General features: G+C 47.3%; 1 protein-coding gene across 3 annotated transcripts in view; it reads right to left on the reverse strand.

Annotated features, from left to right (window-relative positions):
* Positions 1-22,282, reverse strand: part of CFAP46 (cilia and flagella associated protein 46) — a 798,890-nt gene that overhangs the window by 146,979 nt on the left and 629,629 nt on the right. For all 3 annotated transcript variants that reach the window (XM_063962013.1, XM_063962014.1, XM_063962012.1), the window contains exon 40: positions 9,625-9,757. In XM_063962013.1, coding sequence (XP_063818083.1) covers positions 9,625-9,757 — 133 coding nt within the window. The remainder of the gene's footprint in view (positions 1-9,624; positions 9,758-22,282) is intronic.

Consider the following 22,282-nt stretch of genomic DNA (forward strand, 5'->3'; position numbering starts at 1 on the left):
CCCCAGGTATGCCTCTTACCCAGCACTCAAAGTCTTATTCAAACAAAGTTTATTGTTCTCCACATTTCAGGGGATGAACCCCTTTCGTCAGGAGATGAAAGGGGTTCATCCCCTGAAACGTAGAGAACAATAAGCTTTGTTTGAATAAGACTTCGAGTGCCGCCTTGTCTCTGCTGAGATATTGGATTTATATATATATATATATATATATATATATATATATATACGCACACATAGTTACATGCGCGAGTGGGGGTGCCAAGTTAATGCCTTGCCCCGGGTGACGTAAATCCTAGTTTCGGCCCTGCTCTGTATATAAAGAGGGAACAAAATCAAACTCAGGAAATGACAGACCAGTGAGCTTGGGATATATGTTGGGTGATGTATTTGAAATAATAGACTGGGATTTATTTTTTTTACTGAGGGATAGTAGTAATAATAAGAATTTACTTACCGATAATTCTATTTCTCGGAGTCCGTAGTGGATGCTGGGGTTCCTGAAAGGACCATGGGGAATAGCGGCTCCGCAGGAGACAGGGCACAAAAAGTAAAGCTTTAGGATCAGGTGGTGTGCACTGGCTCCTCCCCCTATGACCCTCCTCCAAGCCAGTTAGGTACTGTGCCCGGACGAGCGTACACAATAAGGGAGGAATTTTGAATCCCGGGTAAGACTCATACCAGCCACACCAATCACACCGTACAACTTGTGATCTAAACCCAGTTAACAGTATGATAACAGCGGAGCCTCTGAAAAGATGGCTCACAACAATAATAACCCGATTTTTGTAACTATGTACAAGTATTGCAGATAATCCGCACTTGGGATGGGCGCCCAGCATCCACTACGGACTCCGAGAAATAGAATTATCGGTAAGTAAATTCTTATTTTCTCTATCGTCCTAGTGGATGCTGGGGTTCCTGAAAGGACCATGGGGATTATACCAAAGCTCCCAAACGGGCGGGAGAGTGCGGATGACTCTGCAGCACCGAATGAGAGAACTCCAGGTCCTCTTTTGCCAGGATATCAAATTTGTAGAATTTTACAAACGTGTTCTCCCCTGACCACGTAGCTGCTCGGCAGAGTTGTAATGCCGAGACCTCTCGGGCAGCCGCCCAAGATGAGCCCACCTTCCTTGTGGAATGGGCCTTAACCGATTTAGACTGTGGCAGGCCTGCCTCAGAATGTGCAAGTTGAATTGTGTTACAAATCCAACGAGCAATCGACTGCATAGAAGCAGGCGCACCCAACTTGTTGGGTGCATACAGTATAAACAGCGAGTCAGATTTTCTGACTCCAGCTGTCCTGGAATATATTTTCAGGGCCCTGACAACTTCTAGCAACTTGGAGTCCTCCAAGTCCCTAGTAGGTGCAAGGCACCACAATACGCTGGTTCAGGTGAAACACTGACACCACCTTAGGGAGAGAACTGGGGACGAGTCCGCAGCTCTGCCCTGTCCGAATGGACAAACAGATATGGGCTTTTTTGAGAAAAAACCACCAATTTGACACTCGCCTGGTCCAGGCCAGGGCCAAGAGCATGGTCACTTTTTATGTGAGATGCTGCAAATCCACATATTTGACTGGTTTTAAACCAATGTGATTTGAGAAATCCCAGAACTACGTTGAGATCCCACAGTGCCACTGGAGGCACAAAAAAAAGGGGTTTGTATATGCAATACTCCCTTGACAAACTTCTGGACTTCAGGAACTGAAGCCAATTCTTTCTGGAAGAAAATTTACAGGGCCGAATTTGAACCTTAATGGACCCCAATTTGAGGCCCATAGACACTCCTGTTTGCAGGAAATGCAGGAAAAGACCGAGTTGAAAATTCTTTGTGGGGCCTTCCTGGCCTCACACCACGCAACAAATTTTCGCCACACGTGGTGATAATGTTGTGCGGTCACCTCCTTTCTGGCTTTGACCAGGGTAGGAATGACCTCTTCCGGAATGCCTTTTTTCCCTTAGGATCCGGCTTTCCATCGCCATGCCGACAAACGCAGCTGTGGTAAGTCTTGGAACAGACATGGTACCTGCTGAAGCAAGTCCCTTCTTAGCGGCAGAGGCCATAAGACCTCTGTAAGCATCTCTTGAAGTTCCGGGTACCAAGTCCTTCTTGGCCAATCCGGAGCCATGAGTATAGTTCTTACTCCTCTACGTCTTATAATTCTCAGCACCTTAGGTATGAGAAGCAGAGGAGGGAACACATACACCGACTGGTACACCCACGGTGTTACCAGAACGTCCACATCTATTGCCCGAGGGTCCCTTGACCTGGCGCAATACCTGTCCCGTTTTTTGTTCAGACGGGACGCCATCATGTCCACCTTTGGTATTTCCCAACGGTTTACAATCATGTGGAAAAAACTTCTCAATGAAGTTTCCACTCTCCCGGGTGGAGGTCGTGCTGAGGAAGTCTGCTTCCCAGTTTCCATTCCCGGGATGAAAAACTGCTGACAGTGTTATCACATGATTTTCCGCCCAGCGAAAAGTCCTTGCAGTTTCTGCCATTGCCCTCCTGCTTCTTGTGTCGCCCTGTCTGTTTACGTGGGCGACTGCCGTGATGTTTTTCCCACTGGATCAATACCGGCTGACCTTGAAGCAGAGGTCTTGCTAAGCTTAGAGCATTATAAATTTACCCTTAGCTCCAGTATATTTATGTGGAGAAAAGTCTCCATACTTGATCACACTCCCTGGAAATTTTTCCCTTGTGTGACTGCTCCCCAGCCTCTCAGGCTGGGCTCCGTGGTTACCAGCATCCAATCCTGAATGCCGAATCTGCGGCCCTCTAGAAGATGAGCACTCTATAACCACCACAGGAGAGACACCCTTGTCCTTGGATATTGGGTTATCCGCTGATGCATCTGAAGATGCGATCCGGACCATTTGTCCAGCAGATCCCACTGAAAAGTTCTTACGTGAAATCTGCCGAATGGAATTGCTTCGTAGGAAGCCACCATTTTTACCAGGACCCTTGTGCAATGATGCACTGTTTTTAGGAGGTTCCTGACTTGCTCGGATAACTCCCTGGCTTTCTCTTCCGGGAGAAACACCTTTTTCTGGACTGTGTCCAGAATCATCCCTAGGCACAGCAGACGTGTCGTCGGGATCAGCTGCGATTTTGGAATATTTAGAAACCACCCGTGCTGATTGTAGCAGTATCCGAGATAGTGCTACTCCGACCTCCAACTGTTCCCTGGACTATGCCCCTATCAGGAGATCGTCCAAGTAAGGGATAATTAAGACGCCTTTTCTTCGAAGAAGAATCATCAATTCGGCCATTACCTTGGTAAAGACCCCGGGGTGCCGTGGACAATCCAAACGGCAGCGTCTGAAACTGATAGTGACAGTTCTGCACCACGAACCTGAGGTACCCTTAGTGAGAAGGGCAAATTTGGGACATAGAGGTAAGCATCCCTGATGTCCCGGGACACTATATAGTCCCCTTCTTCCTGGTTCGTTATCACTGCTCTGAGTGACTTCATCTTAATTTGAACCTTTGTAAGTGTTCAAAAAAAATTTTTTTTAGAATAAGTCTCACCTAGCCTTCTGGCTTCAGTACCACAATATAGTGTGGAATAATACCCCTTTTCTGTAGTAGGAGGGGTAATTTAATTGTCACCTGCTGGGAACACAGCTTGTGAATTTTTTCCCATACTACCTCCTTGTCGGAGGGAGACTTGGTAAAGCAGACTTCAGGAGCCTGCGAAGGGGAAACGTCTCGACATTCCCATCTGTACCCCCGGGATACTACTTGTAGGATCCAGGGGTCCTGTACGGTCTCAGCGCCATGCTGAGAACTTGTCAGACGCGGTGGAACGCTTCTGTTCCTGGGAATAGGCTGCCTGTTGCAGTCTTCTTCCCTTTCCTCTATCCCTGGGCAGATATGATCTTATAGGGACGAGAGGACTGAGGCTGAAAAGACGGTGTCTTTTTCTGCAGAGATGTGACTTAGGGTAAAAAACGGTGGATTTTCCAGCAGTTGCCGTGACCACCAGGTCCGATGGACCGACCCCAAACAAGTCCTCTTCCTTTATACGGCCATACTGTGCCGTTTGGAATCTGCATCACCTGACCACTGTCGTGTCCATAACATCTTCTGGCAGTTATGGACATCGCGTTTATTCATGATGCCAGAGTGCAAATATCCCTCTGTGCATCTCGCATATATAGAAATGCTCTATAGTCAATAAAATACTGTCCCTGTCAAGGGTATCAATATTTTTAGTCAGGGAATCCGACCAAGCCACCCTAGCTCTGCACATCCAGGCTGAGGCGATCGCTGGCCGCAGTATAACACCAGTATGTGTGTATATACTTTTTATTATATTTTCCAGCCTTGTCAGCTGGTCCTTGAGGACGGCCCTATCTATAGACGGTACCGCCACTTGTTTTGATAAGCGTGTGAGCGCCTTATCCACCTTAAGGGGTGTTTCCCAACGCGCCCTAACTTCTGGCGGGAAAGGGTATACCGCCCATAATTTTCTATCGGGGGGAACCCACGCATCATCACACACTTTATTTAATTTATCTGATTCAGGAAAAACTATGGTAGTTTTTTCACATCCCACATAATACCCTCTTTTGTGGTACTTGTAGTATCAGAAATACGTAACACCTCCTTCATTGCCTTTAACGTGTGGCCCTAATAAGGAATACGTTTGTTTATTCACCGTCGACACTGGATTCAGTGTCCCTGTCTGTGTCTGTGTCGACCGACTAAAGTAAACGGGCGTTTTAAAACCCTTGACGGTGTTTTTGAGACGTCTGGACCGTACTAATTGTTTGTCGGCCGTCTCATGTCGTCAACCGACCTTGCAGCGTGTTGACATTATCACGTAATTTCCTAAATAAGCCATCCATTCCGGTGTCGACTCCCTAGAGAGTGACATCACCATTACAGGCAATTGCTCCGCCTCCTCACCAACATCGTCCTCCTACCTGTCGACACACACGTACCGACACACAGCACACACACAGGGAATGCTCTGATAGAGGACAGGACCCACTAGCCCTTTGGAGAGACAGAGGGAGAGTTTGCCAGCACACACCAAAAACGCTATAATTATATAGGGACAACCTTATATAAGTGTTTTCCCTTATAGCATCTTAATATATATATAAGCATATCGCCAAATTAGTGCCCCCCCTCTCTGTTTTAACCCTGTTTCTGTAGTGCAGTGCAGGGGAGAGCCTGGGAGCCTTCCCTCCAGCCTTTCTGTGAGGGAAAATGGCGCTGTGTGCTGAGGAGATAGGCCCCGCCCCTTTTTCGGCGGCCTCGTCTCCCGCTCTTAACGGATTCTGGCAGGGGTTAAATATCTCCATATAGCCTCCGGAGGCTATATGTGAGGTATTTTTAGCCAAAATAGGTATTCATTTGCCTCCCAGGGCGCCCCCCTCCCAGCGCCCTGCACCCTCAGTGACTGCCGTGTGAAGTGTGCTGAGAGGAAAATGGCGCACAGCTGCAGTGCTGTGCGCTACCTTTAGAAGACTGAGGAGTCTTCTGCCGCCGATTCTGGACCTCTTCTTACTTCAGCATCTGCAAGGGGGCCGGCGGCAAGGCTCCGGTGACCATCCAGGCTGTACCTGTGATCGTCCCTCTGGAGCTGATGTCCAGTAGCCAAGAAGCCAATCCATCCTGCACGCAGGTGAGTTCACTTCTTCTCCCCTAAGTCCCTCGTTGCAGTGATCCTGTTGCCAGCAGGACTCACTGTAAAATAAAAAACCTAAGCTAAACTTTCCTAAGCAGCTCTTTAGGAGAGCCACCTAGATTGCACCCTTCTCGGCCGGGCACAAAATCTAACTGGCTTGGAGGAGGGTCATAGGGGGAGGAGCCAGTGCACACCACCTGATCCTAAAGCTTTACTTTTTGTGCCCTGTCTCCTGCGGAGCCGCTATTCCCCATGGTCCTTTCAGGAACCCCAGCATCCACTAGGACGATAGAGAAAGCAAAATGACTGGATAACTTTAAAATTGATTGGCTGCTGTTCTTAAAAGGAATGGTATTGATAGTTTAAATTGAGCAATTAGGATGATTGATCCATGTACTGTATTGGGTAAGAAAGTAATTACTTCCCCAATGTAGGAATAAAGTGGAAGATGCTACTGGGAGGTGTATTCTGCCTTCTCAGCAAACCTGCATTTCTTAAAAGGTTCAATTTAATACACTTTTTTTTTAATCTCTTTTCTACATTTTGAATGTACGGTAAGCATTGTATTCCCACACCTTGGAAACCTAAAAAACACCACAAGCTGTAGAATTTTTGAGCAAAAGCATGACAGGCTACACAGTAGATTACCTATCGATGGGATGCCATGTTGATATTCAATATGTCAGCAATTATGTCGACACCACAATGGCAACATTTATGATGTTGACATTGGGGGTAATTCTAAATTGATCGCTGCAGCAAGTTTGTTAGCAATTGGGCAAAACCATGTGCATTGCAGGGGGGGGGGGGGCAGATATAACATCTGCAGAGAGAGTTAGATTTGGGTGGGTTATTTTGTTTCTGTGCAGGGTAAATACTGGCTGCTTTATTTTTACACTGCAATTTAGATTTCAGTTTGAACACACCCCACCCAAATCTAACTCTCTCTGCACATGTTATATCTGCCCCCCCTGCAGTGCACATGGTTTTGCCCAACTGCTAACAAATTTGCTGCTGCGATCAACTCAGAATTAGGCCCATTGTGCAGAATACTGACATGTTTATAATATCAACATGTAAAATGTGGACATTCTGCAGGGGGCAGAGCATTGGGATTAAGTTGTGGGACTGAAAGGTTAAGGTTAGGTTGTGTGATGAGATCATTAGGAGGCTGTGGGAGGGAAGGGTTAGGATTAGGAGTTAGCGTTACCCACTGGAAGTCACTATCCCCTAACCGGTGGCCCTGGAAGCCACCACCGGAGCCGCCAGAGATCCTCTACTAGGTAAGTGACTGCTGCACCGGGATATGCTGTTTGTCGACAGTTCATCGGTGTTGACATGTTTATGTTTACATTATACCATGTAGACATTCTCTTGTCAACGTGATGAATGTCAACATATGCAATAATACGATAGATAGATAGATAGATAGATAGATAGATAGATAGATAGATAGATAGATAGATAGATAGATAGATGTGTTATTGCAATCTGTGAAGTGCAGAGCTGGACACTGTATAGTGCAGTTTGAATGTAGTGTTTCAGAGCATTGGAAATGTATTTTCATTATTAAGAAGAACCCTTTCTATAACATACAGTATATTGTCATTATAAAGAATTGATGAATACCCTCTGAGCTCTGTTCAACAGCCCCAGTCAAGCAGGACTAACTATCCAAGGATCATTCCTTGACCCTGGGCCATTACATAGAAATTAAAGTGTAAATTCCTGTTATCCACTAAGCTATAACATATGGCCACAGATGGTGGGCAAACAAATATGGAAAAGAAGCTACTTGAAACTTATAGAGAACATATATCAAAGACAAACCATATCCAAGCTCAGTGTTTCAGTTTTTAGGGCTAGAAACAACAATGAATTTTGCTGAGCCCAATGTTGCAGTAAAATAACAGTTTTAAATACATGTACTGGATAATGGACGTTGGTCATGTTACTATGCTTTATATAATTTCCTATCTAATGAGATACATAGAATTTGACAGCTGATAAGAACCATTTGGCTCATCTAGTCTGTCCTTCTAGGGTGTGGTGGTTAGGGGTTATAGCTGGTTTAGGGGTTTGGTTAGGGTATTAGTATTAGGGTATTAGGGTCTGCATTAAGTGTAAGGGTTTGGGTGTTAGTGTTATGGTAGTAAGATTAATTGTGAGGGTTAGGGTAATAGTGTTAGGGTTTAGGATTAACCCCTTAAGCGGCATTCCCGAAAAATCTCCAGGGCCAGTTGCACTGGGGAGACTGGCTATCCTGGAAGATTTCCGGGGCATGCCACTGTTCCTCCTTCCTCGTACTCCGCTTGGGGGGTGGAGTTGTGAGTAATGATGCAGTTGCGTCATGACCCCAGAGCGGAGTACTAGGGTGTCACGCCAGCAAGTATACATCTCCTTGGCAACGAGCATGGACCCCACAGCATAAAACCCATGGCAATGAGCATGACACCCAGCGTGTGAAACCCCTGACTGCACATGAAACCCCTGGCAATGAGCAGGTAATTTAACTTCAGTTGCAATTTTGCAAAAAATCACAACTCAGTCGATTATCGGTCTACTGAACACGCGCCAACACTGCAATGTGATTGCAGGACCAGCAAGGTATGAATGCTTAGTGATTGCCAGGAAGTGTCCATTTGTGGGAGGTTACATGGCGTTTGTGGGGAATGGTTGTAACAACACAGGCAGATCATGGACATTTTTGGAGCGTGTATCTGACGTTAGTTGCAATGGATTGCAACTAAAAACATGGCTCTGGTGCCACTGCATTCTCAATACTCTGAGTAGCCCTGGGTCAACCACAATTGACGATAGTACTTGATTTCTGATTTAGAGAGAGGCAAAGGATGACAAGACAGAGACATAGGTTGGTAGTGGGAGACAGGGATGGCAGTGGGTGACAAAAGAGAGACAGAGGGTTACAAGGGAGAGGCAGGGGATAACAGGGACAGGCAGTGGGTAATGGGGATGGCAGAGGGTGACAGGGGGAGGGCAGAGGGTGACTAGGGAGAGGCAGTGGGTGTTTAATTAATGAGTATTTACCTGTTCCCTCTTCTATTCAGTGCTCATCTCCTTCCCCCCCATGCTCCCCTGCTGCCGAAACACTGCCAAAGTGACCCCCCTCCCCCGCAGTGCCCTTAGCATCAAAACACATAAGCAGAATGATACAAACAGAACAATGCACACATAAAACTTGTCTATTTTTTTTCTGTAGTGGAGAGGGTTTGCATTAAGTTTGTTAAGATATAAACCAAATATATTAGTCACTAACAATTACTATTATGCTCACAAAATTCTGAGAACGATAAAAGATAGGGAAGGCAGCTCTGGGTAAGCTGCTACTATTAACTGACCAAGCATATACAGAGTGACCTCACTCCACCACTGCTGACCCTCCCTGTCCCACCCTGTCCTCCCCCCCTCATTGCTGTATTACTTACACCATTTCCGGTAGCTGGTCAGGTTCCGCCAGTGCAATGAGAGCCTGGCCCTGGCTGAGCATGACACAGACTGGACCATGGGTGTTACTAGGGGTGTGCAAGTGGTGCCATCGCACAGAGTGCAGGGCCCTGTGGGCAGCACTATCACTGCCCCACGGTCCTTGCTTCTGGATATCAGGGTGCCTAGAACTGCACCCTACAGCCAGTACAGCTACCCCGGGTAGTGTGGTCCTGTCCCTGAGTGCATGATGTCATGATGCCCCGCAGAGGGAAGGGGCCACACTGCTACATTACTACACTGGACAGTGTAGGACAATATATAATAGATAATAATGATTTCTTGACATCAAAACAAGATTGTGATCACTAGTCACATGTTTTCTCACATTGGATAAGTTCACAAAAATGGCTACTATAACTCTTTAAAATACAGGATAAATCCATAACAATGTATTTTCAATGCTTTGTTAGTCATTAATATAAACATGTCAAACGCCAAAGCTTAAAGAGAAACATATTGTTGTTTACCTCAGTTAGGGAAGAGCTTTCAATACTGTATTTTATTTGTTCAACAATACGGATTGCTTGCTCTGCTTTAATATATGCATCCAAGTAGTAACTGTGCTTACGTTGCTCATCTTCTACCAAGCTTGCAAGGATCCTTTCAGAGAATAAAAAAACGTACAAAAGGACGGGAATAAATGAGGAGTAGAAATATGGTGGACAGAAAGATATTGTGTAATAAACATATGCAAAGCAACGTGTGAAGATGTTTTATTCATCTGTATCATTTGTAAAGAAAATCCCTGTAATACAAGATTTTATCAAAAGCCCCATTTGGTACAGAAAGAGATTATATTATAAAGTTCTGAGTGTAAGCTACAGTATACTTTAGGGCACAGAAATCCCCAGTGACAGTTATTACTGCACGTATAAGAACACAATGACATACCTCCCAACTGTTCCAATTTTCACGGGACTGTCTCGTATTTTGGGACTGTCCCACCGGCGGGCTGCAGTGTCCCACGGTGGGGGGGAGTTGGGAGGCTCCTGGGACACATTAAGTTGCTGCTCTGCAGTGGTGAATAGACGTTATGCGCCTATTCACTGGAGGCAGAGAGGCTGGGGGCATGGCCAGCAGCTCACAGAGCGCTGGGCATTCACCATTGTGATAAAAACGGGAGCATGGCTCGCGATCGCAGGCATTCCCGTGAAACCACGCCCCTTTTTCCCAAGGTCACGCTCCCTTTTCGTGGACATGCACCTTCGGCGCGCTGAAGTGTCCTTATTTTCCTGTGGACGATGTTGGGAGGTATGCAATGATAAATATTAAAGGGTAATGGGGGTCATTCCGAGTTGATCGCTCGCTAGCAGTTTTTAGCAGTCGTGCAAATGCTATGCCGGCGCTGCCCACTGGGAGTGTATTTTAGCTTTGCAGAAGTGCGAATGAAAGGATTGCAGAGCGGCTACAAAATAATTTTGTGCAGTTTCTGAGTAGCTTCAGACCTACTCAGCGCTTGCGATCACTTCAGACTGTTCAGTTCCTGTTTTGACGTCACAAACACGCCCTGCGTTCGGCCAGCCACGCCTGCGTGTTCCCTGGCATGCCTGCGTTTCTCCGCACACTCCCTGAAAACGGTCAGTTGACACCCAGAAACGCCCACTTCATGTCAATTACTCTGCGGCCAGCAGTGCGACTGAAAAGCTTCGCTAGACCCTGTGTGAAACTACATCGTTAGTTGTATGCGCAGAAGTGCCGTTTTTTTGCCTCATCGCTGCACAGCGAACTAATGCAGCTAGCGATCAACTCGGAATGACCACCAATAATAAGAATTTACTTACCGATAATTCTATTTCTCGGAGTCCGTAGTGGATGCTGGGGTTCCTGAAAGGACCATGGGGAATAGCGGCTCCGCAGGAGACAGGGCACAAAAAGTAAAGCTTTAGGATCAGGTGGTGTGCACTGGCTCCTCCCCCTATGACCCTCCTCCAAGCCTCAGTTAGGTACTGTGCCCGGACGAGCGTACACAATAAGGAAGGATTTATGAATCCCGGGTAAGACTCATACCAGCCACACCAATCACACTGTACAACCTGTGATCTGAACCCAGTTAACAGTATGATAACAGCGGAGCCTCTGAAAAGATGGCTCACAACAATAATAACCCGATTTTTGTAACTATGTACAAGTAATGCAGATAATCCGCACTTGGGATGGGCGCCCAGCATCCACTACGGACTCCGAGAAATAGAATTATCGGTAAGTAAATTCTTATTTTCTCTATCGTCCTAGTGGATGCTGGGTTTCCTGAAAGGACCATGGGGATTATACCAAAGCTCCCAAACGGGCGGGAGAGTGCGGATGACTCTGCAGCACCGAATGAGAGAACTCCAGGTCCTCCTTAGCCAGGGTATCAAATTTGTAGGATTTTACAAACGTGTTTGCCCCTGACTAAATAGCCGCTCGGCAAAGTTGTAAAGCCGAGACCCCTCGGGCAGCCGCCCAAGATGAGCCCACCTTCCTTGTGGAATGGGCATTTACATATTTTGGCTGTGGCAGGCCTGCCACAGAATGTGCAAGCTGAATTGTATTACACATCCAACTAGCAAAAGTCTGCTTAAAAGCAAGAGCACCCAGTTTGTTGGGTGCATACAGGATAACAGCAAGTCAGTTTTCCTGACTCCAGCCGTCCTGGAACCTATATTTTCAGGGCCCTGACCACATCTAGCAACTTGGAGTCCTCCAAGTCCCTAGTAGGCGCAAGACACCACAATAAGCTGGTTCAGGTGAAACACTGACACCACCTTAGGGAGAGAACTGAGGACGAGTCCGCAGCTCTGCCCTGTCCGAATGGACAAACAGATATGGGCTTTTTTGAGAAAAAAACCACCAATTTGACACTCGCCTGGTCCAGGCCAGGTCCAAGAGCATGTTCACTTTTCATGTGAGATGCTTCAAATCCACAGATTTGACTGGTTTTAAACCAATGTGTTTTGAGGAATCCCAGAACTACGTTGAGATCCCACAGTGCCACTGGAGGCACAAAAGGGGGTTGTATATGCAATACTCCCTTGACAAACTTCTGGACTTCAGGAACTGAAGCCAATTCTTTCTGGAAGAAAAATCGACAGGGCCGAAATTTGAACCTTAATGGACCCCAATTTGAGGCCCATAGGCAATCCTGTTTGCAAGAAATGCAGGAATCGACCGAGTTGAAATTTCTTCGTGGGGCCTTCCTGGCCTCACACCACGCAACATATTTTCGCCACATGTGGTGATAATGTTGTGCGGTCACCTCCTTTCTGGCTTTGACCAGGGTAGGAATGACCTCTTCCTGAATGCCTTTTCCCTTAGGATCCGGCGTTCCACCGCCATGCCGTCAAACGCAGCTGCGGTAAGTCTTGGAACAGACATGGTACTTGCTGAAACAAGTCCCTTCTTAGCGGCAGAGGCCATAAGTCCTCTGTGAGCATCTCTTGAAGTTCCGGGTACCAAGTCCTTCTTGGCCAATCCGGAGCCATGAGTATAGTTCTTACTCCTCTACGTCTTATAATTCTCAGTACCTTAGGTATGAAAAGCAGAGGATGGAACACATACACCGACTGGTACACCCACGGTGTTACCAGAACGTCCACAGCTATTGCCTGAGGGTCTCTTAACCTGGCGCAATACCTGTCCCGTTTTTTGTTCAGACGGGACGCCATCATGTCCACCTTTGGTAATTCCCAACGGTTTACAATTATGTGGAAAACTTCCCCATGAAGTTCCCACTCTGCCGGGTGGAGGTCGTGCCTACTGAGGAAGTCTGCTTCCCAGTTTCCATTCCCGGAATGAAACACTTCTGACAGTGCTATCACATGATTTTCCGCCCAGCGAAAAGTCCTTGCAGTTTTTGCCACTGCCCTCCTGCTTCTTGTGCCGCCCTGTCTATTTACGTGGGCGACTGCCGTGATGTTTTATCCCACTGGATCAATACCGGCTGACCTTGAAGCAGAGGTCTTGCTAAGCTTAGAGCATTATAAATTTACCCTTAGCTATATTTATGTGGAGAAAAATCTCCAGACTTGATCACACTCCCTGGAAATTTTTTCCTTGTGTGACTGCTCCCCAGCCTCTCGGCTGGCCTCCGTGGTCACCAACATCCAAAACTGAATGCCGAATCTGCGGCCCTCTAGAAGATGAGCACTCTGTAACCACCACAGGAGAGACACCCTTGTCCTTGGATATAGGGTTATCCGCTGATGCATCTGAAGATGCGATCCGGACCATTTGTCCAGCAGATCCCACTGAAAAGTTCTTGCATGAAATCTGCCGACTGGAATTGCTTCGAAGGAAGTCACCATTTTTTTACCATGGCCCTTGTGCAATGATGCACTGATTTTAGGAGGTTCCTGACTAGCTCGGATAACTCCCTGGCTTTCTCTTCCGGGAGAAACACCTTTTTCTGGACTGTGTCCAGAATCATCCCTAAGCACAGGAGACTTGTTGTCGGGATCAGCTGCGATTTTGGAATCTTTAGAATCCACCCCTGCTGTTGTAACAGTATCCGAGATAGTGCTACTCCGACCTCCAACTGTTCCCTGGACTTTGCCCTTATCAGGAGATCGTCCAAGTAAGGGATAATTAAGACGCCTTTTCTTCGAAGAAGAACCATCATTTCGGCCATTACCTTGGTAAAGACCCGGGGTGCCGTAGACAATCCAAACGGCAGCGTCTGAAACTGATAGTGACAGTTCTGTACCACGAACCTGAGGTACCCTTAGTGATAAGGGCAAATTTGGGACATGGAGGTAAGCATCCCTGATGTCTCGGGACACCAGATAGTCCCCTTCTTCCCGGTTCGTTATCACTGCTCTGAGTGACTCCATCTTGATTTGAACCTTTGTAAGTGTTCAAATTTTTTTAGATTTAGAATAGGTCTCACCTAGCCTTCTGGCTTCAGTACCACAATATAGTGTGGAATAATACCCCTTTTCTTGTTGTAGGAGGGGTAATTTAATTATCACCTGCTGGGAATACAGCTCGTGAATTTTTTCCCATACTGCCTCCTTGTCGGAGGGAGACCTTGGTAAAGCAGCCTTCAGGAGCCTGCGCAGGGGAAACGTCTCGACATTCCAAACTGTACCCCTGGGATACTACTTGTAGGATCCAGGGGTCCTGTACGGTCTCAGCGTCATGCTGAGAGCTTGTCAGAAGCGGTGGAACGCTTCTGTTCCTGGGAATGGGCTGCCTGCTGCAGTCTTCTTCCCTTTCCTCTATCCCTGGGCAGATATGACTCTTATAGGGACGAAAGGACTGAAGCTGAAAAGACGGTGTCTTTTTCTGCAGAGATGTGACTTAGGGTAAAAACGGTGGATTTTCCAGCAGTTGCCGTGGCCACCAGGTCCGATGGACCGACCCCAAATAACTCCTCTTCCTTTATACGGCAATACACCTTTGTGCCGTTTGGAATCTGCATCACCTGACCACTGTCGTGTCCATAAACATCTTCTGGCAGATATGGACATCGCACTTACTCTTGATGCCAGAGTGCAAATATCCCTCTGTGCATCTCGCATATATAGAAATACATCCTTTAAATGCTCTATAGTCAATAAAATACAGTCCCTGTCAAGGGTATCAATATTTTTAGTCAGGGAATCCGACCAAGCCACCCCAGCTCTGCACATCCAGGCTGAGGCGATCGCTGGTCGCAGTATAACACCAGTATGTGTGTATATACTTTTTATGATATTTTTCCAGCCTCCTGTCAGCTGGCTCCTTGAGGACGGCCCTATCTTTAGACGGTACCGCCACTTGTTCTGATAAGCGTGTGAGCGCCTTATCCACCCTAAGGGGTGTTTCCCAACGCGCCCTAACTTCTGGCGGGAAAGGGTATACCGCCCATATTTTCTATCGGGGGGAACCCACGCATCATCACACACTTCATTTAATTTATCTGATTCAGGAAAAACTACGGTAGTTTTTTCACATCCCACATAATACCCTCTTTTGTGGTACTTGTAGTATCAGAAATATGTAACACCTCCTTCATTGCCCTTAACGTGTGGCCCTAATAAGGAATACGTTTGTTTATTCACCGTCGACACTGGATTCAGTGTCCCTGTCTGTGTCTGTGTCGACCGACTAAAGTAAACGGGCGTTTTAAAACCCCTGACGGTGTTTTTGAGACGTCTGGACCGGTACGAATTGTTTGTCGGCCGTCTCATGTCGTCAACCGACCTTGGCGCGTGTTGACATTATCACGTAATTCCCTAAATAAGCCATCCATTCCGGTGTCGACTCCCTAGAGAGTGACATCACCATTACAGGCAATTGCTCCGCCTCCTCACCAACATCGTCCTCATACATGTCGACACACACGTACCGACACACAGCACACACACAGGGAATGCTCTGATAGAGGACAGGACCTACTAGCCCTTTGGAGAGACAGAGGGAGAGTTTGCCAGCACACACCAAAAACGCTATAATTATATAGGGACAACCTTATATAAGTGTTTTCCCTTATAGCATCTTTTTTATATATTTCTAACGCCAAATTAGTGCCCCCCCTCTCTGTTTTAACCCTGTTTCTGTAGTGCAGTGCAGGGGAGAGCCTGGGAGCCTTCCCTCCAGCCTTTCTGTGAGGGAAAATGGCGCTGTGTGCTGAGAAGATAGGCCCCGCCCCTTTTTCGGCGGCCTCGTCTCCCGCTCTTAACGGATTCTGGCAGGGGTTAAATATCTCCATATAGCCCCCGGAGGCTATATGTGAGGTATTTTTAGCCAACAAAGGTTTTCATTTGCCTCCCAGGGCGCCCCCCTCCCAGCGCCCTGCACCCTCAGTGACTGCCGTGTGAAGTGTGCTGAGAGGAAAATGGTGCACAGCTGCAGTGCTGTGCGCTACCTTAAGAAGACTGAGGAGTCTTCTGCCGCCGATTCTGGACCTCTTCTCGTTTCAGCATCTGCAAGGGGGCCGGCGGCGAGGCTCCGGTGACCATCCAGGCTGTACCTGTGATCGTCCCTCTGGAGCTAATGTCCAGTAGCCAAGAAGCCAATCCATCCTGCACGCAGGTGAGTTCACTTCTTCTCCCCTAAGTCCCTCGTTGCAGTGATCCTGTTGCCAGCAGGACTCACTGTAAAATAAAAAACCTAAGCTAAACTTTTCTAAGCAGCTCTTTAGGAGAGCCACCTAGATTGCACCCTTCTCGGCCGGGCACAAAAATCTAACTGAGGCTTGGAGGAGGGTCATAGGGGGAGGAGCCAGTGCACACCACCTGATCCTAAAGCTTTACTTTTTGTGCCCTGTCTCCTGCGGAGCCGCTATTCCCCATGGTCCTTTCAGGAACCCCAGCATCCACTAGGACGATAGAGAAATTCTATATACTGTATGCACGGTGCATGGATAAGAGATGAAACATTTACATATGCATAATTAGTTCTACACAACATACTGTAACTGATAGGAAGCATCTTATCGTTCACAGAGAGAAAACATTTCAACAAGGGGAGTTCTATGCATGTATGTGTACCTTTCCGCAGGCAACTGACCTCCTTAGCTCCATCACTCTACTCCCAATCTATATGTCAAATAGGTGGGAAATCAAGAGTTATGCTAGAATTACCATTGTTAATTCTGTTTCTTTGAGGTCCATAGGCTCTATTTTCCTATCCGTAGCATCCTTAAGAGAGGATATAGACGGAATCGATAATGTAGAGGTTTTCACTAGACGAGCTATATGAGCATTTACAGATGGGAGAACTTCCCACTTAGTACATTCTTCCTCTGAGAGAGGGTAGAGAGAAGCCATCTTTCTTGGTAACTGAAACTTCCTGTTAGGTGTACGTCAAGCCTCACGCCTGAGTTCCGTGAGCTGGTCTGACTGAGGAAATTCCGCCTTAACAATCCTTTGTCTCTTAAAAACTGGACACTTAGACCTAGGAGCCGCCTCCTCTTCCTCTATGTTAAAGACAGTTTTGACTGCTCTGACTAAGCGGGAACATCCACATTGGAGCATTGCTCCTCCCCAACAAGGCAGAGGCATAAGTGGCATCTTCCTCTTTAGAGGATATCTCAGAATCCAAAGCCTGCGCCAGCTGAGATGAGGGTGCCTGTCTAGTCACTTTAGAGGCTACGTATTAGAGGCTCCTGGTCTGTTCACCTTGTAACATTTCTTGAAAGGTGACTGACGTCTGAGCTAAGCTCTGGACAGACTGAGAATACATGTCCATCCAAGGAGGCTGCATAGGGGTGCCAACAAAGTAGGCTGAAACTGTTGAGGCAATCCCTGTTGCAGAGCTAGAGTAGGAGCTGTAAAGCATTCCACCAACTGCGTCATAACTACGGCATAACGCCTTAAACAGACTGTCCTGTACAGGATCCTGAGGATCTAAGCCAGCAGAACAGGATCTCCACCTTGCCTTTAGAAGACTTGCCTTTAGACATAGTAAATAAGCACATAGTGTGTAATTACTAACTATGCAATGTAACACCTTTCAAAATTTACAAGTAAATATGAGGTACAATAAACCCCTTAAACACGTGGTATGAGTTATAGAAGAGGAAACACAGGGATAGATATACAGTACAGCATGCTTTGAAAGCACAAACAGCAGTAGCTAGCAATAAGTCACATATACTGCATAGAAATTGGGCACTGAATCGACTATACAAGCCAGAGAGGCTGGTAGGATAAGTGCTGTATAACCTAGCCCATGGGAGAGGTATACAGGGAGACTGGACCTGGCTCCTGAGACTTGCTGTGGCACGATTGTGTAACAATGGCTGATGATTGTCTCACTGGGGGAGGAGGGTAGAATTAGTAGTTTAAAAAGGTGGGAAAATCCTCAGAGGAATCACACCCTGGGCTGGGGGAAGGGCTAACGGGGAGAGCCACCTCTTCTGTGCTGATATGACGCTCAGGGCTGACACGGCCATTATAAGTGTCTCCCGATACCAGATAATAAGATTTTAAACCTACCGGTAAATCTTTTTCTCCTAGTCCGTAGAGGATGCTGGGGACTCCGTAAGGACCATAGGGTATAGACGGGCTCCGCAGGAGACATGGGCACCTAAAAGAACTTTCTAGTATGGTGTGCACTGGCTCCTCCCTCTATGCCCCTCCTCCAGCCCTCAGTTAGAGAACTGTGCCCAGAGGAGATGGACAATACGAGGAAAGGATTTTGTTAATCTAAGGGCAAGATTCATACCAGCCCACACCAATCATACCATATAACCTGGAATACACATAACCAGTTAACAGTATGAACAAACGTCAGTATCGGTCCAAGACCGATTCTAACTGTAACATAACCCTTATGTAAGCAATAACTATATACAAGTCTTACAGATTTTCCGCACTGGGACGGGCGCCCAGCATCCTCTACGGACTAGGAGAAAAAGATTTACCGGTAGGTTTAAAATCTTATTTTCTCTTACGTCCTAGAGGATGCTGGGGACTCCGTAAGGACCATGGGGTTTATACCAAAGCTCCCAATCGGGTGGGAGAGTGCGGATGACTCTGAAGCACCGACTGAGCAAATGCTAGGTCCTCATCAGCCAGGGTATCAAACATGTAGAATTTAGCAAAAGTGTTTGAACCCGATCAAGTCGCTGCTCGGCAAAGCTGTAATGCCGAGACATCCCAGGCAGCCGCCCAAGAAGAGCCCACCTTCCTAGTGGAATGGGCCTTTACTGAATGCGGTAACGGCAATCCAGCCGTAACATAAGCCTACTGAATCGTGTTACAGATTCAGCGCGCAATAGTCTGCTTCGAAGCAGGCGTGCCAATCTTGTTGGCAGCATACAGGACAAACAATACTTCTGTTTTCCGAATTCTAGCCGTCCTGGCTACATAATCTTTAAGGCCCTGACTACATCCAGGGACCTGGAATCCTCCAAGTCACTCGTAGCCACAGGCACCACTATAGGTTGTTTCATATGAAATGAAGACACCACCTTAGGTAAAAATTGAGGACGAGTCCTCACTTCTGCTCTATCCATATGAAAAATCAAGTAAGGGCTCTTGTGAGACAAGGCCGCCAATTCTGACACACGCCTTGCAGATGCCAAGGCTAACAACATGACCACCTTCCAGGTGAGAACTTCAACTCCACCGTTTGAAGGGGTTCAAACCAGTGTGACTTAAGGAACTGTAACACCACGTTCAGGTCCCATGGTGCCCCTGGGGGCACAAAAGGAGGCAGGATGTGTAGCACTCCCTTTACAAAAGTCTGGACTTTTGGAAGAGAAGCCAATTCCTTCTGAAAGAATATCGACAGGGCCGAAATCTGTACTTTAACAGATCCTAACTTTAGGCCCATATCCACTCCTGTCTGTAGGAAGTGGAGAAAAACGACCCAGATGGAAATCTTACGTAGGAGCATTCTTGGTTTCACACCAAGAGGCATATTTCCGCCAGATACGGTGATAATGTTTTGCCGTCACCTCCTTCCTAGCCTTTATTAGAGTAGGTATGACCTCCTCCGGAATACCCTTCTCAGCTAGGATCCGGCGTTCAACCGCCATGCCGTCAAACGTAACCGCGGTAAGTCTTAGAACAGACAGGGCCCCTGCTGTAACAGGTCCTCTCTCAGAGGAAGAGGTCCAGGATCTTCTGTGAGCATCTCCTGAAGATCTGAGTACCAGGCCCTTTCGATGCCAGTCTGGAACATTGAGAATTGTCTGTACTCTTTTTCGTCTTATGATCCTCAACACTTTTGTGATGAGAGGAAGAGGAGGAAACACATAGACCAAGTGGAATACCCATGGTGTTACCAGAGCGTCTACTGCTATTGCCTGAGGGTCCCGGGACCTGCAGAATACCTCCGCAGCTTCTTGTTGAGGCGTGATGCCATCATGTCTATTTGAGGAACTCCCCCAAGACTCGTTATCTCTGCAAAGACTTCTTGATGAAGTCTTCACTCTCCTGGATGGAGATCGTGTCTGCTGAGGAAGTCTGCTACGGAATGAAGACTGCTGACAGAGCGCTTACGTGATTTTCAGCCCAGCGAAGAATCCTGGTAGCTTCCGCCATTGCGACTGTGCTCTTTGTCCCGCCTTGGCGGTTCACATGAGCCACTGCTGTGACATTGTCCGATTTAATCAGAACCGTTAGGTTGCGAAGAAGACCCTCCGCTTGTCGAAGACCATTGTATATGGCCCTTAGTTCCAACACGTTGATGTGTAGACAGGACTCCTGGTCTGACCACAGTCCCTGAAAATTTCTTCCTAGGGTTACTGCTCCCTATCCTCGGAGGCTCGCGTCCGTGGTTACCAGGATCCAGTCCTGAATGCCGAACCTGCGACCCTCTAGAAGGTGAGCACTTTGCAGCCACCATAGAAGAGACACCATGGCCCTGGGGGACAGTGTTATTTTTTGATAATTGTAGATGGGACCCGGACTATTTGTCCAGAAGATCCCATTGAAACGTCCTTGCATGGAACCTGCCGAAGGGAATGGCCTCGTAAGTTGCCATAATTTTCCCCAGAACCCGAGTGCATTGATGAACTGAAACTCTTTTCGGCTTTAGCAGGTCTCGGACCATGTTCTGGAGGTCCTGGACTTTTTCCCATGTGAGGAAAACTTTCTTTTGTTCCATGTCCAGTATCATGCCTAGGAACGTCAGTCGAGTTGTCGGAACCAACTGTGACTTTGGCAGATTGAGAATCCAACTCTGTTGCTGAAGCACTCTCTGAGAGAGTGACACGTTCTCCAGTAGTTGTCTTGACCTCGCTTTTATCAGGAGATCGTCCAAGTATGGGATAATCGTGACTCCTTGCTTGCGCAGGATCACCATAATTTTCTGAAACTGATAATGACCATCCTGTACCGCGAATCTCAGGTACTCCTGATGAGAGGGATATATGGGGACATGAAGGTAAGCATCCTTTATGTCCAGTGACACCATAAAATCCCCCCCTTCCAGGCAGGCTATCGCCGCTCGGAGCGATTCCATCTTGAATTTGAATCTTTTCAAGTACAGGTCTAGGGATTTTAGATTTAAAATGGGCCTGACTGAACCATCCGGCTTCGGGACCACAAACAGGGTTGAATAATACCCTTTTCCCTGTTGGCTCAGGGGAACCCTGATAATCACTCGCTGTTGACACAGCGTTTGAATTGCAGCCAGCACTACTTCCCGTTCTGGGGTAGAAACTGGTAAGGCCGACTTGAAAAATCGACGTGGGGCACCTCTTCGAATTCCAGCTTGTAACCCTGGGAGACTATTTCTATCACCCAAGGGTCCACGTCTGACTAAACTCAGACTTGGCTGAATAGTCGAAGGCGTGCTCTCACCTGTGCGGACTCCCGCAGGGGAGCCCCAGCGTCATGCGGTGGACTTAGCGGAAGCCGGGAAGGACTTCTGCTCTTGGGAACTAGCCGCAGCAGGTGTCCTCTTGCCTCTACCCTTACCTTTGGAGAGGAAAGAGGAGCCCCGACCTCTTCTGGATCTATGCGACCGAAAGGACTGCATCTGATATTGTGGAGGTTTCTTTTGCTGTTGGGGAACAAAAGGTAAAAAGGTAGACTTACCCATGGTAGCTGTGGAGACCAGGTCCGCGAGGCCGTCCCCAAACAATACATCACCTTTGTAAGGTAAAACCTCCATATGCCTTTTTGATTCTGCATCCCCCAACCATTGGCGGATCCATAAGGCTCTTCTTGCCGAAATAGCCATAGCATTAGCTCTCGAACCCAGTAATCCAATGTCTCTTTGAGTGTCCCTCATATATAAGACTGCTTCCTTAATATGCGCTAATGTTAACATAATTGTATCCCTATCAAGGGTATCAAGGTCAGCTGACAGGGTATCTGTCCACGCTGCTACTGCACTACATACCCATGCCGACGCAATTGCCGGTCTAAGCAAAGTACCAGTATGTGTGTAAATAGACTTTAATGTAGTCTCCTGCCTGCGGTCCGTAGGGTCCTTGAGGGCCGCTGTGTCAGGGGACGGTAGCGCCTCTTGGAAAGGCGTGTTAAGGCTTTGTCCACTGTGAGAGAGGATTCCCAACGTACCCTGTCCTGTGTAGGGAAAGGGTACGCCATAAGAATCCTTTTGGGAATCTGCAGCTTCTTATCTGGAGTTTCCCAAGCTTTTTCACATAACTCATTTAGTTCATAGGAAGGAGGAAAATTCATAACCTGTTTCCTTCCCTTAAACATGTGTATCCTCGTGTCGGGCACCGAGGGCTCATCAGTG

The sequence above is a fragment of the Pseudophryne corroboree genome, chromosome 3, assembly GCF_028390025.1.
Source record: "Pseudophryne corroboree isolate aPseCor3 chromosome 3, aPseCor3.hap2, whole genome shotgun sequence".
In the NCBI taxonomy this organism is placed as follows: Eukaryota; Metazoa; Chordata; class Amphibia; order Anura; family Myobatrachidae; genus Pseudophryne; species Pseudophryne corroboree.